At 38.7% G+C, this 16631-nt stretch overlaps 1 protein-coding gene across 1 annotated transcript; it reads right to left on the bottom strand.

Annotated features, from left to right (window-relative positions):
* Positions 1–200: 200 nt before the first annotated feature.
* EED (embryonic ectoderm development) lies at positions 201–16428 on the bottom strand. The gene is made up of 12 exons (XM_030447574.1): positions 16279–16428; positions 13536–13688; positions 9013–9105; positions 8036–8101; positions 7175–7300; positions 6975–7056; positions 5413–5504; positions 4399–4532; positions 3197–3302; positions 2065–2223; positions 1557–1630; positions 201–532 (listed from the first exon to the last, which is right to left on the bottom strand). The coding sequence occupies exons 1-12, from the start codon at positions 16408–16410 to the stop codon at positions 406–408; spliced, it is 1344 nt and encodes a 447-aa protein (XP_030303434.1). The 5' UTR covers positions 16411–16428; the 3' UTR covers positions 201–405.
* Between the last annotated feature and the right edge of the window lie 203 nt (positions 16429–16631).

Raw genomic sequence — 16631 nt, 5'->3', positions numbered from 1 at the left:
GTACTATACTACTGTAGTATTTCCTTTGTGTGGTCACTGAATAATCCATAGCTTCACAAGCTTTTCCCTCAAAAAGTCAAAAATACAACTGCAAGCATAACCACACCAAATTTCTAGCAAGCGACCATGTGCAAGCTGCACGCAAAACATCATAGGCTGTGAGAAGCCAATTAGGGAAATAATTTAAATGGACAATTCAGAAAACTTTACAAAAATACTTCTTTTTATTAAAAGCAGCAATTTCAAGCAGAACAATACACAAAATGTAAACATCACTAAGTTCAGCTCCTGTCTGCTGAACCTTTGAGAAAGTCTACACTAAATGCATCTACTGTACTAGCGAGTTAAGAGACTATATTATCATTTGAAAATATATTTTCTACTTTCATATAAGAAAAAAGTCATTTATCTTAGTCTGTCCCAGCGCCAGATACTGGCATCATCACACACAGCTATAAGGATACTGCTGTCCCTGCTAAAACTGGTTTGTCGAATGGCAGCGACACATTTCGGATGAGTAAGAGTCGTACACCTGCAAATGAAAGGAAAACCACTCAGCTGCAATGTTAAATCTCCACTTGACACCACATTATAGAGCACTGTTGCACCAACTTCTTATTTATGTGACCCAAGAGGAACTAAAGGGCAACAGGATTTTGCCCTTCAAGGGGTATTTTGCATTCCAAATGTGAACTTGGGAAAGCAGCGATTTCACCCACTGCCATTCCTCCATCAAAGCAGTGACTGAAAGTTCAATGGACTGAAAGTTCAATGCACTGAATCACAGCATTTAGGACTTCATAATCCATGTTCTTTCTCAGTGGTTAGAAATACAATATTGTAATTGTATGATTAAAGCATTTTCAGGAACTTCATATAGATACATAAAAACACACAAATATTTATATATATATTTATATACAAAAGATTTATGATTATATAGTGTGTAGACAAATGTAATGCATATTATTTATCCACAAAATGTACATTTTATAACCATAGCATTTTTATTTATATAGCATTTTTATTCATTTACCTGTATGTTTTAATATATAGATGTGTACATTCTATGATTCTATAGAGAAGACATGATGTGTGTATATATCTCCTATGGCCACACAGGTAACTGTAAAGCCATATTTTCTCCACAATATGCTCATTACTAACCTTAGACTCTCATTATACTATTGCTTTCACCTATTTCTTCTTCAAGTGCTACACTCACCTAGCACATCCTCTCTTAATTGCTTTTTTCCACCTAATTAGTTTGTAAGCTCCATGAGAAACAAACTGCCTTTTACTGTATCCACATATGGTACACAGCACAATCTGGCAGAGGCTCTTGGCACTACTGTAATAGAAATGATAAACTAGTAAAAAATAATGTTAACCTTCAGGAGCTCAGAATGCTTCCTTACCCAAGTAGTTAAAATGGAATGTGACCACTACTGTTGAAGCATCTCTGTAGTTAGAAGCAAAGGAAGTAGTACCCTAACTCCCTGTCTTAACAGAAATCAAACCAATAAATAAATAAATGAATAAAAGCAACTACTCACTTGGCTTTATGAGGATCCTCTATTTCTAAATCCCAAACATAAAGTTTGCCAACCTGATTGCCCAGAGCAAGCATCTTTAAAAGAGAGCAGAAGATACAGAAGTTTTAAAATAGTATCTCAAAGAATAAAGTCAGATTTTTATAAAGTCTCTACAGCTGATAAATTGTGTGTGAATGCTTGAACATGAATGACTTCATGAGTTCTTTGGAGGGGTTAACAAATGCTGTAAGACTTGTCTCCTTTCCCCCACTTTATTATCCATCTCTGTGGATGGGGGAGAACAACATCAGTAAACATAGCTTTGGTAGAAACTAAATATTTATTTGGTGGAATTTTTTCCACCAAGCAGAATGCAGAATCAAAACTCTGGGGCTCCTCCAGTTTCCTATAAAGCCCTTTGCAAAATACTATTTTGTTTTCTCTAACATCACAAAAAATATATTCCTATGCCCATAAGCATGGAATCAGTGAAAAGCTATCTACCTTCAAATTCAGGAAAATTACTTACCTTTTGCCAGAAATCCATTGAAAATCTCATGTACCATATATCACACTGGCTGTAATCAAATCTCCCAAGTATGGTCACATTTGACTCACTGGGCTTGATTTTATCTATATCATCTTCCATTTTGCCAGGTTTCCAGCACACAATGGCATTTTCACAAGACTGGGGTAAAACAATGAAAAAAAAATATCTATATTTGTAATTCAAACTGCACATTCAGTCTATCTATAATTATAACCAAACATGTAATCTCTGATGATATAAAAAAAAAGTGTAAGTGAAAAATCTCATCTCTGTTGTTAGATCACAGGCACATCTCCAGTCTTTCATCACTGGGACCCTGCTGCCTTCAAAGCTTGGCCAGGTAACATGATTCAAAGAGCCCTCTCTCACCCACTTCAGAGAAAGTCAACCAGATGTGCTCAAACACCTTTTCATGCAAAGCTGAAATTAACCTGATGTGAAGATCATTTATCCAACCCCTTGAACCAACAGGACTATGAGTGTACCAGCTTCTGGCAAGGAGGCAGTTGGGCTACTTAGTTTAATATCTGCAAGCCAGTGTTACTAGTGGACATAATACATGAATAGAAGTTACTCCATTTTGGGAGCCCTCATTTCCTTCTCTTGCAGCAAGATCCCTCGTAAGAATATATGTATATATTGTATATATATATATATACACACACACATATAAAAAAATATATATTATATATATTTTTTCTATATAAGATATATATGTAAATATATATATATGTATTTTCTCTTTCTGTACATTCTTGTTTAAAGATAGTTCTAACAATTTTTAATGAAGAAGCACTACTGTATTTCCCTTTTGGACTCCAGAAGTAGACTGCACTGAATCACAGCATTCTGGTTAGCTGGTATACCTATGCTTTTAGCAGAGGTACAGCTGTAGTAATAATTTAAAGCAGTAAATTATACAGTAATAGGCAGTGCAAGCTGCTTATCCACACACCAACAGTTGGCGAAAATTCACAGTGCACTTCATAAAATCATTTGACACAGCACAGTAATTTAAACTAGAGACCCAAATGCTAGTGAAACTTCAATTGTTTAAGATCCTCAAAACAAGAAAGCAAGCATAATGGAGTTGAGAAAGCTGCAGAATTACCTTGGAAAGAATTAGATCTCCCAACCATCGTACACAGTCAACATAGTTTCTATGTATGTCTCTTGTAGAAAAGTCAGGAAAGTGAATTTTCTGGGAAATAAAAGGCCTACAGAGAAAATTGCCAAGTGAGGTTCAGAAAAACACAGAAGCACAATTTCCAATGGCCAGTTTTATCACACCTTGATTTTAAAAGGACAAGCCTGTCTTTTTTAGCAGTTTGATAACAAACTGATTAAACTGACTTTGGTTTTTTTTAATAATAATGGAAGCAGTCGTTGTTTTCATTCTCATTCTTAGTTTCCCATGTATAAGATTGTGCACAGACAATGCTGAGGAAAACCACTTCTTCAGATACTGAATACAGCTCTTGTTGCCAGATAATTCAAGAACGAATTAGAGTTCAATTTTCCAAATGCTGCTTCTATCTAAATATGTAAAAAAGAAATGAACACTAAAAAACCCAAAACAAAACAAAAAACCCATAGACGTGGTAAAATGCATCATTTAACGTTTGGTAACATTTGCTGTGAAAAATACTCTTGGTTTTTTTTGTAGTCTCATTGCTGAATGTGTTGTGTGTGTTTTAGACTCTTCAATTTTCCCAGTGGTTCAGCTGGAAGTTAAGATTAAGAAGTTGAGGAGCCTCATGAAGGATTTATCTATCATGTCTCTAGGTGCTGTGAACACTTGTCGGTTGAACACTTGACAATTTACTCATATCTGAGGAGGTCAAATCAGAGAATGATGAAAATTAAGATCAGTTCTACCTGAACAGTTTTGTCCCTGCTCCAAAGTCAGATAAAATACAATAAATAGTGGTAATTACTCAATATAAAACTATGCAACATTTAATTATATGGATTTGATTCCCTCCTAGAAATTTTGATGTGAGAGGAAGAAAACACATTTACAACTTGAATCACCACCAAATACAAGCTGTAATTAAGAATGACAAAGATTCCAGACATTTTCTAGTCAAACAAATACAAAATAATAAAGATATTTGAAAATGTGACTCTCAGAACTTCCAATAAATCCTACTGAAGCAAACTTCAGTAAGACACTAATTGTAGAGAGATTCAGTATCCAGCACAATCCTCAGGTCCTGCACCATCCCCAAATCCAGACAGAAACCAACCTGGGCCACTCATGGAGATTATTCATGTTTTGCACAGATAGTCAGGAAGATGAAGACTACATACCTGTTGGTTTTATTTGGGTTGTATTCATAAGACTCTTTGATGGCATTTATCATTCTCTTGGAATTAATTCTCCAGAGTTTGAGAGAGTGATCCATCCCACAGGACATGATTTTTTCACCAAGAAGATCATAATCCTACATATATAAAATAATTTTGAGCACTCCCAGCATAAGCTGCATTAAATCAACTCAGATTTTATTCCACCATTTCCATCAAGACTGCATTTTCTGTGTAAAGAATGCAAGAAATATTTCAAATAGAAAAATACTAATGTAATCCTGCTCACTGCAAAGAAACAGAGTATCTTAATATTTACTCTCTTGCAAGCAAGAGAGGTATTCAACAGCACTGACAGGCAATGAATCTACAGCTAGTTCTTCCCCTTCAGTAAATTCCTTAGGTTTCATTTTAGAGAGCAATTTGGGCAGAATTCAAGAGCTATGAGATGGGTGATGACTTTTTATAACTACTTAATAGAGCATTGTTTCATGTAGACATAATCTTCACCTTTCAGGTCATACAACAGGAATGGAAACAGTTCTTAAACAGTGTATTAAAATATTCAAGATGATATTTACTGGGGACCAATGTGTTTTCACAGCCACAAAAAAGCAGCATCACTCACCTGAAATAACTTCTTTCCTTCCCTACCATGTCTCTCAAGGTTTATTTGCTCTTGCTGCTTTGGCTTGAGAAGACCTCAAGAACTTCAGAAGTGGGATCATCATGAAAGCATTTTACCTGGTTTATCCCTAATGATCTCTATTTCATTTACTTGTAGACTGCACTGTGTGAAAACTCACTGTTGAAAAAGAACACCTGTCCTGTGTACTGAAAGGACCAAATAATCAAACCATCTATATTTAAACTTGTCTATCCCCTTACAACAGTATCTATGCACTTCTTTATTGGGAAAAACAGCAAAAGCAGTGCACAAGAGAATAACAAGTTGCACATTGCAGACTTACTAGCCTTCATAAAACTAAATCACTGCCCCCACAGTCTTCCACTTACTGCACTTAACACCTCATCCCTGTGCCCTTCTACTCCTCCAAATATTGCAACCAGCGTGTCTGTCTGGATGTTCCACAGTCTCAATGCATGATCTATAAAGAACAAATAAAATTACATGCTGCTTTTTAGAGGTACATTATGAGTAATATATTTCAGCTTTAACCACTTTCAATAACAGGTGTTCATGTAAACATCAAAAAGGCACTGAATTCTTACTGCAATTGCCATTACAACTAAACTATTGCTAGGCTAATTTTGTAATTGAAGAAATGTGCCAGCCCACCCACCCACCCCCTTCCCCTGGGACAGCTTCTACCAAAAATATACTTGGATCTTCAGATCAACCAAAAAGGGAAAGAAGAGTCAGAGAATCAAGCAAGTGTGCTTTTATTCAGTCTCATCTCAAAAACAATTCTGTGTACCAAAAAATGATAGAATTCCTTCCAGACATTCTCAGAAAAATTCTGATTTTCCATTTTTTTTTTTAACCTTTAAAATATTATTCTTTATGAACCACAGACTGTAGGGATGAGAGAAACTATTTCAATAAATAATATGTATTCCAGAGTAAATCAGATTGATCCACTTCTTGAAAGATAGTTCTAACAATTTTTAATGAAGAAGCACTACTGTATTTCCCTTTTGGACTCCATAAGTGTGCTGCACTGAATTACAGCAACACCAACTGGAGGGCCACCAGAGTCCCAGATATTTTTGTTCTCTTTTTTTCTACTCATTTTTCAGGCAAGCAGCTCTGAGACCCCAGTATTCTCCTGCCACCTCGTGGCTTTTCAGAGATTGAACATTAGAACTTGTGGTACTGCAGCAGATGTCAAAATGTTATTAAAAAGTGAACCTAAAAAATACACAGAACTCAAGAAATTCAGTGTTACAGACCCACAGCACAAGCTTGGCAGTGGGAAGAATGAAGTTTCCAACTGCTATTCTCATGTAGCTTCATCAGTAATACCAAATACATTAAAAGTCCCCTTATGTGAACATTTCCAACTCAAGCATTCCTGAAGGCTTGCTCTTCCTTTACTTAACAAAACCATCAAGATTAGGAAGTTGTGGCTGTTTACATGTTCTGGACAAGCCCAGGAGACATCATGCCAAAAACCTGCTTCTCCCTTCACACAAAGTCCAATTAAAGTCGGAGCTGCTCCTGAGCAATGGAAAATAAAAGTTTTCCCCATGAACATCAGTAAATGTTGCCTGCGACACCAGGACATTCCCACTAGATGGCAACATGATTCAACAACTGACAAAAAATTTAACTCGACTGTTCAGGGAGCAATCCCAATGTTCTTTCCTTCTCTCCTAACAGCAGTGCTGCTGACAATCCCCTTGCACCACAGGTGGAGTTATGTTTATTGTAGGCCATGGATTTAATATGTACAAGGTATATAGCCATAAAAGAGCAAGATTTGCTCTAGACTTTCAAGGTAAATTTGTTCAGTGCCATTCATAAAAATTTCATGGAGGTTTTGGCCATTTTCAAGACCAAAATCCAATCCAAAGTATCCTGATTTATACAAAAACAAAAGAGCTTTTTTCCTCACCTTTGCTTACAGATAAAAGGAGATTTGGATCTCTGGGATGGAATTTCAGTTCATTGATTGCATTTCCATGGCCCACGTAGTGCTGGGACAGAATTCAAAGACCAAGTTATCATTTCCCCTCATGTTTACATGTATTTAGAAGACAAAAATTTTGTGTCTTACTGAAATGCAAGCTGCATCTCAAAGTTCTGAGCACTCACCTTTATGCACTGCATTGTAATGGGATTAATTATCCTAATAATACCCCTGGACCCTGCCACAGCCAGCAGTGGATGGCTTGTATTGCTATCATATGTCCATGCACACGTATAGAAATTTTCATCTGCCTACAACACATTACGTCAAGGAACACAGAAGAACAGTAGTGTTTTGTTTTTTTAAAAATCAATGTGGATTTTCTGAAGTAAACTTGCTGCTATTTTATGGAAGTGCCCTGGAGTCTCTGCTAGACCCAATATAAAACATACTTGACTATACATCTGGATATACAAAAAACATCACCTTTCTAGAGATGCCAGATGCCAGTTTCCTCACGTCTCTTTCATAACATACCAGAAACCCCTTTTCTCTCTTGGCATCATTTTTCAATCTCTTTTACCAAAAGAAAAAAAAATAAAAAAAGAAGACTGGGAATGAGGATGAATCAAGACTGAGCTCACAAGTTCTGAACTAGAACACTGCAAAGGATCAACACAAGTTCCTACCAGTTCAGAGCAAGACATGTCATTAAACCCAGTTACAACTCACAGAGAAGCTGAGACCACTGTAGAGCAGTGAATATAAAACTTTACACAAATATTACAGTTGGGAAATTTACCTTGATGGAGAATCAGTTTTGAAATGTTTTAATGAAGCATGTTGCATGAGTCTGCATTTTTAATATTTTTTCAATAGGAGGGACTCTAGGATGTGGGGAAGAGGAAAGGTTTAGACCCAAGGTAAGGAATGTGCCACAGGAGCAAAGTATTAAATCACAAAAATGACCTTCATATGCTTTTTCATCCAAAGCTTCTTTATTTTTGCTCAGAAAGCAAACAAATGGTTTTAGCATAAAAGGATACATCAGCATCCACATAGGACTGCAATAAACGGATTTCTCCTTGGGAATGACATTCATACAAAGTAACCTGGAGGGAAAAAAAAAAGGGGGGGGGGGAACGGGGGGTTTGAGGAAGAGAGAATGGTTCTTGCTGATGATCTTTCAAAAGAAAATCACATTAACCTGTTTAATTGACTTCTTGATGGGGAGAGGTAGTGTGCCTTTATGGTTTAGATCCCATCCATCATCTGTTTTTTCCAGAAGGTGGAAATTGTTTGATAGAAGAATGCTTACAGCGGTCTCAGCAAAGCACCACTGCAGGACTTGTCAGCAGTCCTTTGCACACATTAAAATATGTTATTTGCCTTGTCTTAGTAAGATTAAATCTATTTAGAATTAGTTACTGCAGCCATCTCTAACATGACTCAGTCTTTTAATCAGCTATTGACACCTTGTTTAATCTTAGTTTAGCACTTTTGGTACCTGCCAGGTGGAACAAACCTGGAAATGAAAGGCTTCTTGTTTATTCACATTTCCACAGAATGCACTTCAGAAGTTAGACTGAAATGACACAGATAGATCATTGTTCAGAAAAAGCCTATAAATCATCCCACATAGGTCACTAATTTAGCTGCTGAACTATGGCATCATTGCAGACACTTCTCATCCCATTTTAGAGAGTATGACTTTTTTTATACACCAACATCTATGAAGGGTAATTTCAGTGCAAAGATACATTTATGTACCTCTCTTCCTTATGCCTTTTTTATATTAGGAGGATTTTTTTTTCTTTACTATATAGTCTAATTCCTAAATAGCTAACACATGACTTTATAAGGCAATCCAGAAGATGCAGCTCTCCTAGGTAACAAATGCTATGTACTTTCAATTTCAGGTATCCTGTGTCCACACTAAACACAGGTAAAGGGAATGGCTGAAAAAAAAAAAATGCAAGCAGAACCACAGGGAAGGGCTTATGGTTAAAAACAGATTACTCACTCTGTTGCTGCCTACAGTGGCAAAAACAAGAGGATCACCTTCTTTACTGTGCCAGTTAAACTGGACTCCAAATAAAGGCTGACCATGGTCCTCCTGCAGATGTAAAGTAAGATTAGAGACAAAAAAAGAAAAAAAAAAAAAAGACAAAATCTACAGGCATGTTATTTCTGTGAAATTCAGCTCTGGTGGTAAACAGTTTCATTGATGTTTTCCTCCTCAAACTACCAGGTTCACATCCAGTTTAATTTCAGAGAGTGAACAGTTAAAAATAAGTTTTGTAACATTTTTAACTTGGCTGTCTTCAGGCAGGTTAAAGAAATATTCCCCCTCCCCCAAGCTTTAAAAAAGTGAAAGGGAAGAAAACTTTGTTTCAGAGTTATGGCCAGAAGCTGGCAGAACTCCCAAGTTCTACTTGCAGCTCTACTACTTTGTTTTGCAATTTTAAGAGGGCATCTAAGCCCACATCTATATGCATTTTATACTGACGTCATTACCTCCCCACGAGGGTTTACAAACTCACATTGAAGAACTATACTGGTACAAGGGTGGAGAAGGTGACATTTAACTATTAGGTCTTGCAACTCTATCACAAACACAAAGTGTCTCCAGCATGTCACAATGCTGCTACAAAGTTCATGTCTACAAACTGTTTTCAGATCACAAAGTTACCAGAGAATAGCCAAGTATTGTTTTTATACAGCTAGCATTGGTTTGAGGGGAAAAAAAAAAAAAAAAAAAAAAGAAGCAGATCTGTTTATGAATTGTGATGAATATGGTGGTGCTTGTTATTAATTGATAACAGTATTTTGGCCTGTCCTGACAGGATGTTTTCAGCAAGAATAATGTTCATTAAAGTGCCTCCCCACAGGGGACTGTCTGGGACAGGGCAGGCAGGAAGGAAGTGTCTCATGATGGCTGTTAAGCAGCCTTCAAAGGGCAGAGCTTTAGAGGCAACAAGAGAAATATTAGCCCTGGTAACTCTGGCCTATCCAAGAACCAGAGAATAAATCTGAGGAGGGGGTGTGGGTGGGGAGTCCAACACTTTTGATAAGTAATGAAGCCTGGAAGAAGTTAAAAAAATATTATTTACAGAAAAAGGCAGTGGCTGTTATTAAGAGAAACAGCTAGAAAGAGAAGGCAGAAAACCTTTCAGCTGAAGGCCCTCTTGTGCTTTTTAAAGATAAGACACAACTTTTGAGGCTGTATTCGGACTGGAAAGAATTATTCAAAGTTTAACACAAAGTTTCATCCACCGTAACATGAAAGAACAGATTAGTCGCTTTATGTGATGAGGGATATGGGATATTAGCAAAGGGAAAAGTAACAAGGTTATTAATGGACACAGGACAGAAGGAAAAAGCAAGTATTCAGCATCTGCAAAGCATTTTAGTTTAACTAGAGATGAAGAATGAAGAAAACCAAGATTTTTGTAAATCTGAAAATCTGTAAGATTTACGTCATAAGATTTGCATACAAAAGGCCAAGACTTTTAGTGCCCAATAAAGTTAGGAAGTTTACTTTCTAGTTATATTTTTTTGAGTGTATTTAAACCTCCCTTGAGGAGAATGGCTGAAAGGCCAAGTAGAGAATACATAAAGATTTCCACTAATAATTAGTTGGTTTCAAATTTCTGCATGGAAGATTTTATGCTGGTGAATTCTGAGTGTTTTTGACATACTGCATGACAGCAACACAGGTACAATGCATGGGCTCTTGTTTTTACAAAGATACATTAGCAGGTTCTGCACCTGTTTTTCTGGAGTAACACTGTGTTCCCTCACACATACTGTTTCTGATAAATTCAGTTAAGTGAGAAAAGTGAAGAGGGAGGTGGTTTTTTCCCCCCCTCAAGGTTGGAGTTTGCATACACACCTAAAGTATTTAGTGAACTTCTTCAAAGACAACCTCCTTCCCTGGAAAAATTACTCCACAAGACATCTTTAGACCACTTGTGTCATTTGTACTATGTGCCTCACACAGAGTGCTACAACCTCCAAGAGCCTGATCATCCGTATCACAGTTTCTCATGTTTAATTGATGAAAAAGTCATACAGAGACTCTGGCAGGATGTCATTAGGGTATCTGAATAAGTTATACTCATGTCATTTAAACTACCATCACCCTCACTGGTGAGAGACAGAACACAGCTATTCTGATGAGACTTACTTGTCCACTCTTATTTTTGTCCCAAGTGCAACACAATGAAGCAGTTTTTTTTAAACATTACACTTTTAAGTGCTGCACATTGTAGTTATCCTTAGTATGTAACCCAAATCTAAGCACTGGTCTGTGCAGACAGAAGAGTGACCCAGAGGCTGATCCAAAAGTAAAATTGTGAAATACCATCTTGAATGTGCTATGAAAAAAAGGGGAAAAAACCCAAGATACTCAGGATCTTCATGCACCAGAAAAAGAAGGCAAAGAAGAAAACAGACCTACAATTGCTACAAAAGAAAATAAATAATAGTTACTTCTGTCCTTACTTGCCAAGATCACTCAGAGTATGAGTAGACCTGGTGCTAGACTAAAGGTAGTGAGGTAAATGCTATCTCAACATAAAAAATAATCACCTGCAACTACCTGAAAAAATTCAGTATGCTGTCACCACACTGCCAGCAGGGAACCAGCTGACCACATGTGCACTCTCAGTTCCCAGAAATGGAGTCAAGCCATTAATGGCAGCAGTTTTAGTTACCTCTACTTTACACATCAATAAGGTAGAATCTTGCAAGGGGACAGTGAGTAGAAGCCACCAAATTGCTAACAACCCCTGGGTCACACCTTAAGCAAGAGCAAAGGGTAGAACAAATAACTGTTCTAAAGGGAGGACATCAAAGAAGCATACACACAGTTCTTTGACGAATGATCTGTAAGCATTTGGATGTATGGATGTATGGATGTATGTGGATGTATGTGAAGATGTGCATGTTAGCTGTCTACGTTCACTCATAAACTACATTTTTAGCATACCTTACTGCAACTGCAAAATAGCACTGGGAAAAAAAACCCAGTTTTTTATTTCCTGTAATTTTTGATGTTATATTTTGTTTTCTTGATGCCTAAGCTTCACCCAAAAAAACTTCCACAGTAGTGTTTAAAAAGCACATTTAGCAAACACGTGAGTTTTTCAGGCTGAATCATAACCATTTGACTTTCAAAGCAGATAGTAGCTGCCATATTTATTTGTTTTCCCAAGTAAAAAAGTAAAGGAAAGCAAAAAAGAGCAAAGTAGGAAAATATAATTTATACATCATTAAAGAATATTCAACTTTATTTTCACGTCTTTTAATAATGTTAATTTCATTAATTTCAGTGTAAGCACCTTACTGCACAGTTCAAAGACATACAAACTATGGGATATATGATGTGATATACAAAGAGTCACAAGTGTCTTTCTGAACTCATATACAACATCCAATTGTTTATCTCCACAGTATCTGCAAGATTAGTAAGGAAGAATATGAAAAAGAGAAGGTTCCTCTCACATGAAGTAAAACAGTTACCAAATCTGGCTGCTATCTAGTCTTTGTATTAACATGCACACTTATTATTATTAGAATTAATTTCAGTTCAAAGAGAAATTAGAGAAAAAAAATAATTAAAACCACCTCCAGGTAGCTGACATACTACATTTACTCCCTCACAGCTTGATTCCACTTGCACTGGAATCTGTCCCCAGGCCCTGATCCAAACCCACAGAAGTCAGAGATTGCTTAACTTCATAGGGTCAGCCTCTAGTGGGTCCTGCTGGAGTCCTGGTGAGGGATCGTTCTGTTTTCTCAGAAAAGTACTCACTACTTTGGAATATTTGTTCTTCAGATTGAAAACAAACATGCTAACAAAACCCCCAACTTGTTAAATGTTTGGGTGTTGAAAGGCCTGCACCTGCATTTGAAGCATAAGTTGAAGGCACAAAAATACACCACCTGTGGTGATTTTAGAGAACTGCTGCCTACCTAGGTGAAAATGAAAGAGCCTTCCTTCCTCCAACTACACCCTGAAGAGACCAGAGATGATGTGGTTTTTGAAGCATAAAAATTTAGATTGCATAAAAATCTGATTAATGTAAGGAAAGAGCTACTCCAAAATTGCTAGACTGTCTTTTATTTCTTTTTTTAAATAATACATTTCAGCAGCTAAAAAAATATGTATAGCTTCTGTGCTTTGCATCAAGGTGTCACGGGTTGTTTTTTTTTAATCTGTTCATCCAGTTTCTTATCTTTATGTCAAGCAACTACAGCTTCAGTGAAATACATAGTAACATACAACTCATAACTTTGCAAACCTGTACTAAAATTGGGTTAATTGCAGCACTCCCATCTGTTCCCCATTTCTCGGTATCCTTCCAAGCTTCACCTTCTGCAAATAGGGAAAGTACTTTCTTCAAATGAGCATGGAACATAATTATATTCAGGTTCTTAAACACATATCTATCCTGGCACTGTCTGGCACTCAACTTTAACATTACTGCCAGTGATCAGCACCCAGCATTCCCACTCCAAAGCTTACACACACACACCTACCTTCAGGCTATTTACACATTTGAAGGAATATTTGCACTTTTTTGACTTCCATTTTCCTTTCCCCCAGCTTTTCCTTCCTGGTGCATTAGGAGTGTTTGTTGGTGTGTCAGGGCGTTCAGTGTTGGTACCACTTTCAATACTGACGGCATCATCCTGAAAACATTCAAATTATATACAGTGTAATAAAATATAATTAGCAGTTTTGTAAAGTCAACTAATCTTGCAGCACTTGGCCTTTTTAGTTTTTTTTTTCTTCTCCTCCATAAGAACAGAAGATTTCCCAGGACTTAGGTGTTATTTAGATTCATTTATTTAAATCCATTGCTAACATAATGATAGCATTCCTCCTCAGAAACAAGAACAGGGGCCACATGAGGACTAATCCTAGAGGGACAAACATGAACTATCATCTAGTAAAGTTTCTTCAGAATGCTGGTAGGCTGCCCTTAAAAAAAATTATCTAAAGTGGGTTCTTTCTGTAGAAAACATCTTTGACCTAGATGAAGTGAGTACTTCTGAAGTACTGAAGGAAGAAGTTGTTTGTGTAAAAACATTACACTTAGCCATACCAAGAATCTGTTATGAGAGACTTTTGGACACCCTAAGCAACAACAGGCACAGCACACTTCTGCAATGTCAGCATTGCCACTAGAAAACCAAGTCCAACCTCTCCCTCCTTCTGTACAGATGCTTGCTTCAACTGAAAGCTAATTAAAAAAAAAAACAAACCAAACCAACCAACCAAAAACCCCTAGCTTGCTGCCTGATCAAACTAATCCAACTGGCCCTCCAACTGTCAGCAGACAGAGCTAAGGAAGACGTGGACAGATGAAAAAACAAGGAGGGGGGGATGTATGCACAAAACAACCCACCCAGTTGCTGAGAAGTTTCAGCTCAGCTTTGGACAATTAACAGAAACTGCAATTTTACATGCACTCTGACTACAGGACACTACTGAAAAGGATGTTTCTATTCCCTGCATCACCCAGCACTGCCAACCCTCTGCTTCCACTTGAGTAAGTTCAGTTTACTAAAAAGTAACTTTTTTTTGTCAAGGTAGTCTGTTCACTTTCCATCAGAATAGTGGTGGAAAACAATTTATCCCAAGGCCAAGTGCTTTCTAGTTCTGAAACAGGGAAAACAGAGGCAAACAACCATCTGTCAATGGAAGAGACTAAATGTAACATGAAGCTGTATCAGCAACTCCACTGGGTATATGGAATAATGTCAACTATAAACACTATTACACCAGTTCTGACTGAACATTTATTCTTTGTCCCAGTTTCATATCTGTACCATCAGAAGCTGTAGAGGTGGTGGTTGCCTAACAACGCAGAAAATCATAAAGAAAAATAATCATTTCAACTCTAAAAGCACAACTCTCCCCAGATAAGCATGATTTGACCTTAGCAATCTTATGCTTTCCAGTTGCTTCTCCTTCACTCTAAAAAATTTCAGAGCTTGCCCAGTCCTCATCTCCCAAGCACACTTGCTAGCCAGTCATAATACTGCACAGAAATGAACGGGTCAGGCATCATCGAGGTATGATACAGCTAAAACATAACTAACTACCTTGCATCCAGGATACTCATGGAATAAAATACACCCATTTTTCCAAATCAATACTATTATGACAACTTTTAAGCAGAATCCCAGTGTTTCAGGAGTAGTGGAGTCCATTAATAAACTCTTGAAAAGGCAGTCTTTTCATCACTGAGCCAGATCACATTTCCAATAACCAGACAACAACCCACATGCTGTGGTCACTGACAACCTACAACACACCAAAACAAACATGAACACCTTGTCACCAAATTACACCTGGATTTACAGGTGATGCTGAGCCATAAAAAAAAAAAAACAGCAGTAGCAGTGGTATGGAGCACCTTGAACCTGCCTGGTGCCTCACAGCAGCACTTTCAGAGGTTTAGAGGGAATCTATCCAGGTCCCTCACTTTATGGCCAAGTGCTCTAACCAGAAAACACTCTGCATAAAACTAACACCCAAATACCATCCGCTGTGAAGTAATTACTAAAGATAATTGCTACATATCTCAATCTCAGATTAAGTTTTTCAAGTATCAAGAGATGTAAACTATACCGATCGTATTATCTTTATTCTCGACACCAGACTGTCACCTATTTTAGAGGCTGCCTCCTCCTGCTGCTGACAGGAGCTTGTGAGCACTATTCCCTATTCTTCATTCGCCGAAGGGTAGCACACGTAAATTCAGGCTGCATGTTACTCTGCAACGTGACAGTGAAGACACACCATGCAAAACAGCGAAAAATATAGAAAATGTTGCTGTTGCGCCCATGGGGAGAAAAAAAAAATAAAATCTGACATTTTAAAGCGCACTTCTCAATCGGAGCCCGCTTAGAGGAGTTCGGGCCTCAAATTCTCCCGCACCCACGTGGAGGAATACCGAGTGTGTCTCCCCCAGACCTACGCTGCTCTTTCCCACCCCAACCTGAGGGCCCTCCAGCCGAGCCGAGGTGGGGGAGCTGATTCCTTTCTTTCCCTCTTTACCCCCATCCCCTCTCCCGCCCAGGATGCTCCGGGGAGTCGGACGGGCTGGTCGGGCCGAGGTTGCCGGCCCTGGAGTTCCCCTTACAGCGGGGCCCGACAAGCGGTTCCCTCCCCCCTCACCTCAGCGCTCCCCGCCCGCCCCCGGCGAGAGGCCCCGCGGCCGCCTCACCGCCCCTCCCCTCTCCCCTCTTCTCTAACCCCACCCGGCCTCACGTTCTCGTCGCCGGACAGGTCCCCGGGGTTACTGTTCTCATCGCTGCTCAGCTTCTGCTTCTTCGCCGGCATCTCACCCCCAGCTCCCGCCGATGCCGCCGCCGCCGCCGGGGTTTCTCCCCGCTCAGACATCTTCCCCGCCCCCCGCCCCGCCACGCAGCCGCCAAGCGCGGGCGGGGAGGGCGCAGCGGCCGCCGTAAAGCAGCTCCCCCCGCCGCGCTGCCACACTGCTGCAAACGCGCCCTTCCCGCGCTCCGCACTGTGAGGGGGACAAGAGGGACAGGATTCGAATTAACCCGGGTTTTGGCAGCACCGGAGCGGAGAGGGATTTTATATCGTTTGTTTGGAGTGCG

This window comes from Calypte anna, chromosome 1, assembly GCF_003957555.1.
Source record: "Calypte anna isolate BGI_N300 chromosome 1, bCalAnn1_v1.p, whole genome shotgun sequence".
NCBI lineage: Eukaryota > Metazoa > Chordata > Aves > Apodiformes > Trochilidae > Calypte > Calypte anna.
The sequence above is the reverse complement of the archived record's forward strand: the minus strand, read 5'-3'. Positions and strand labels throughout refer to the sequence as shown.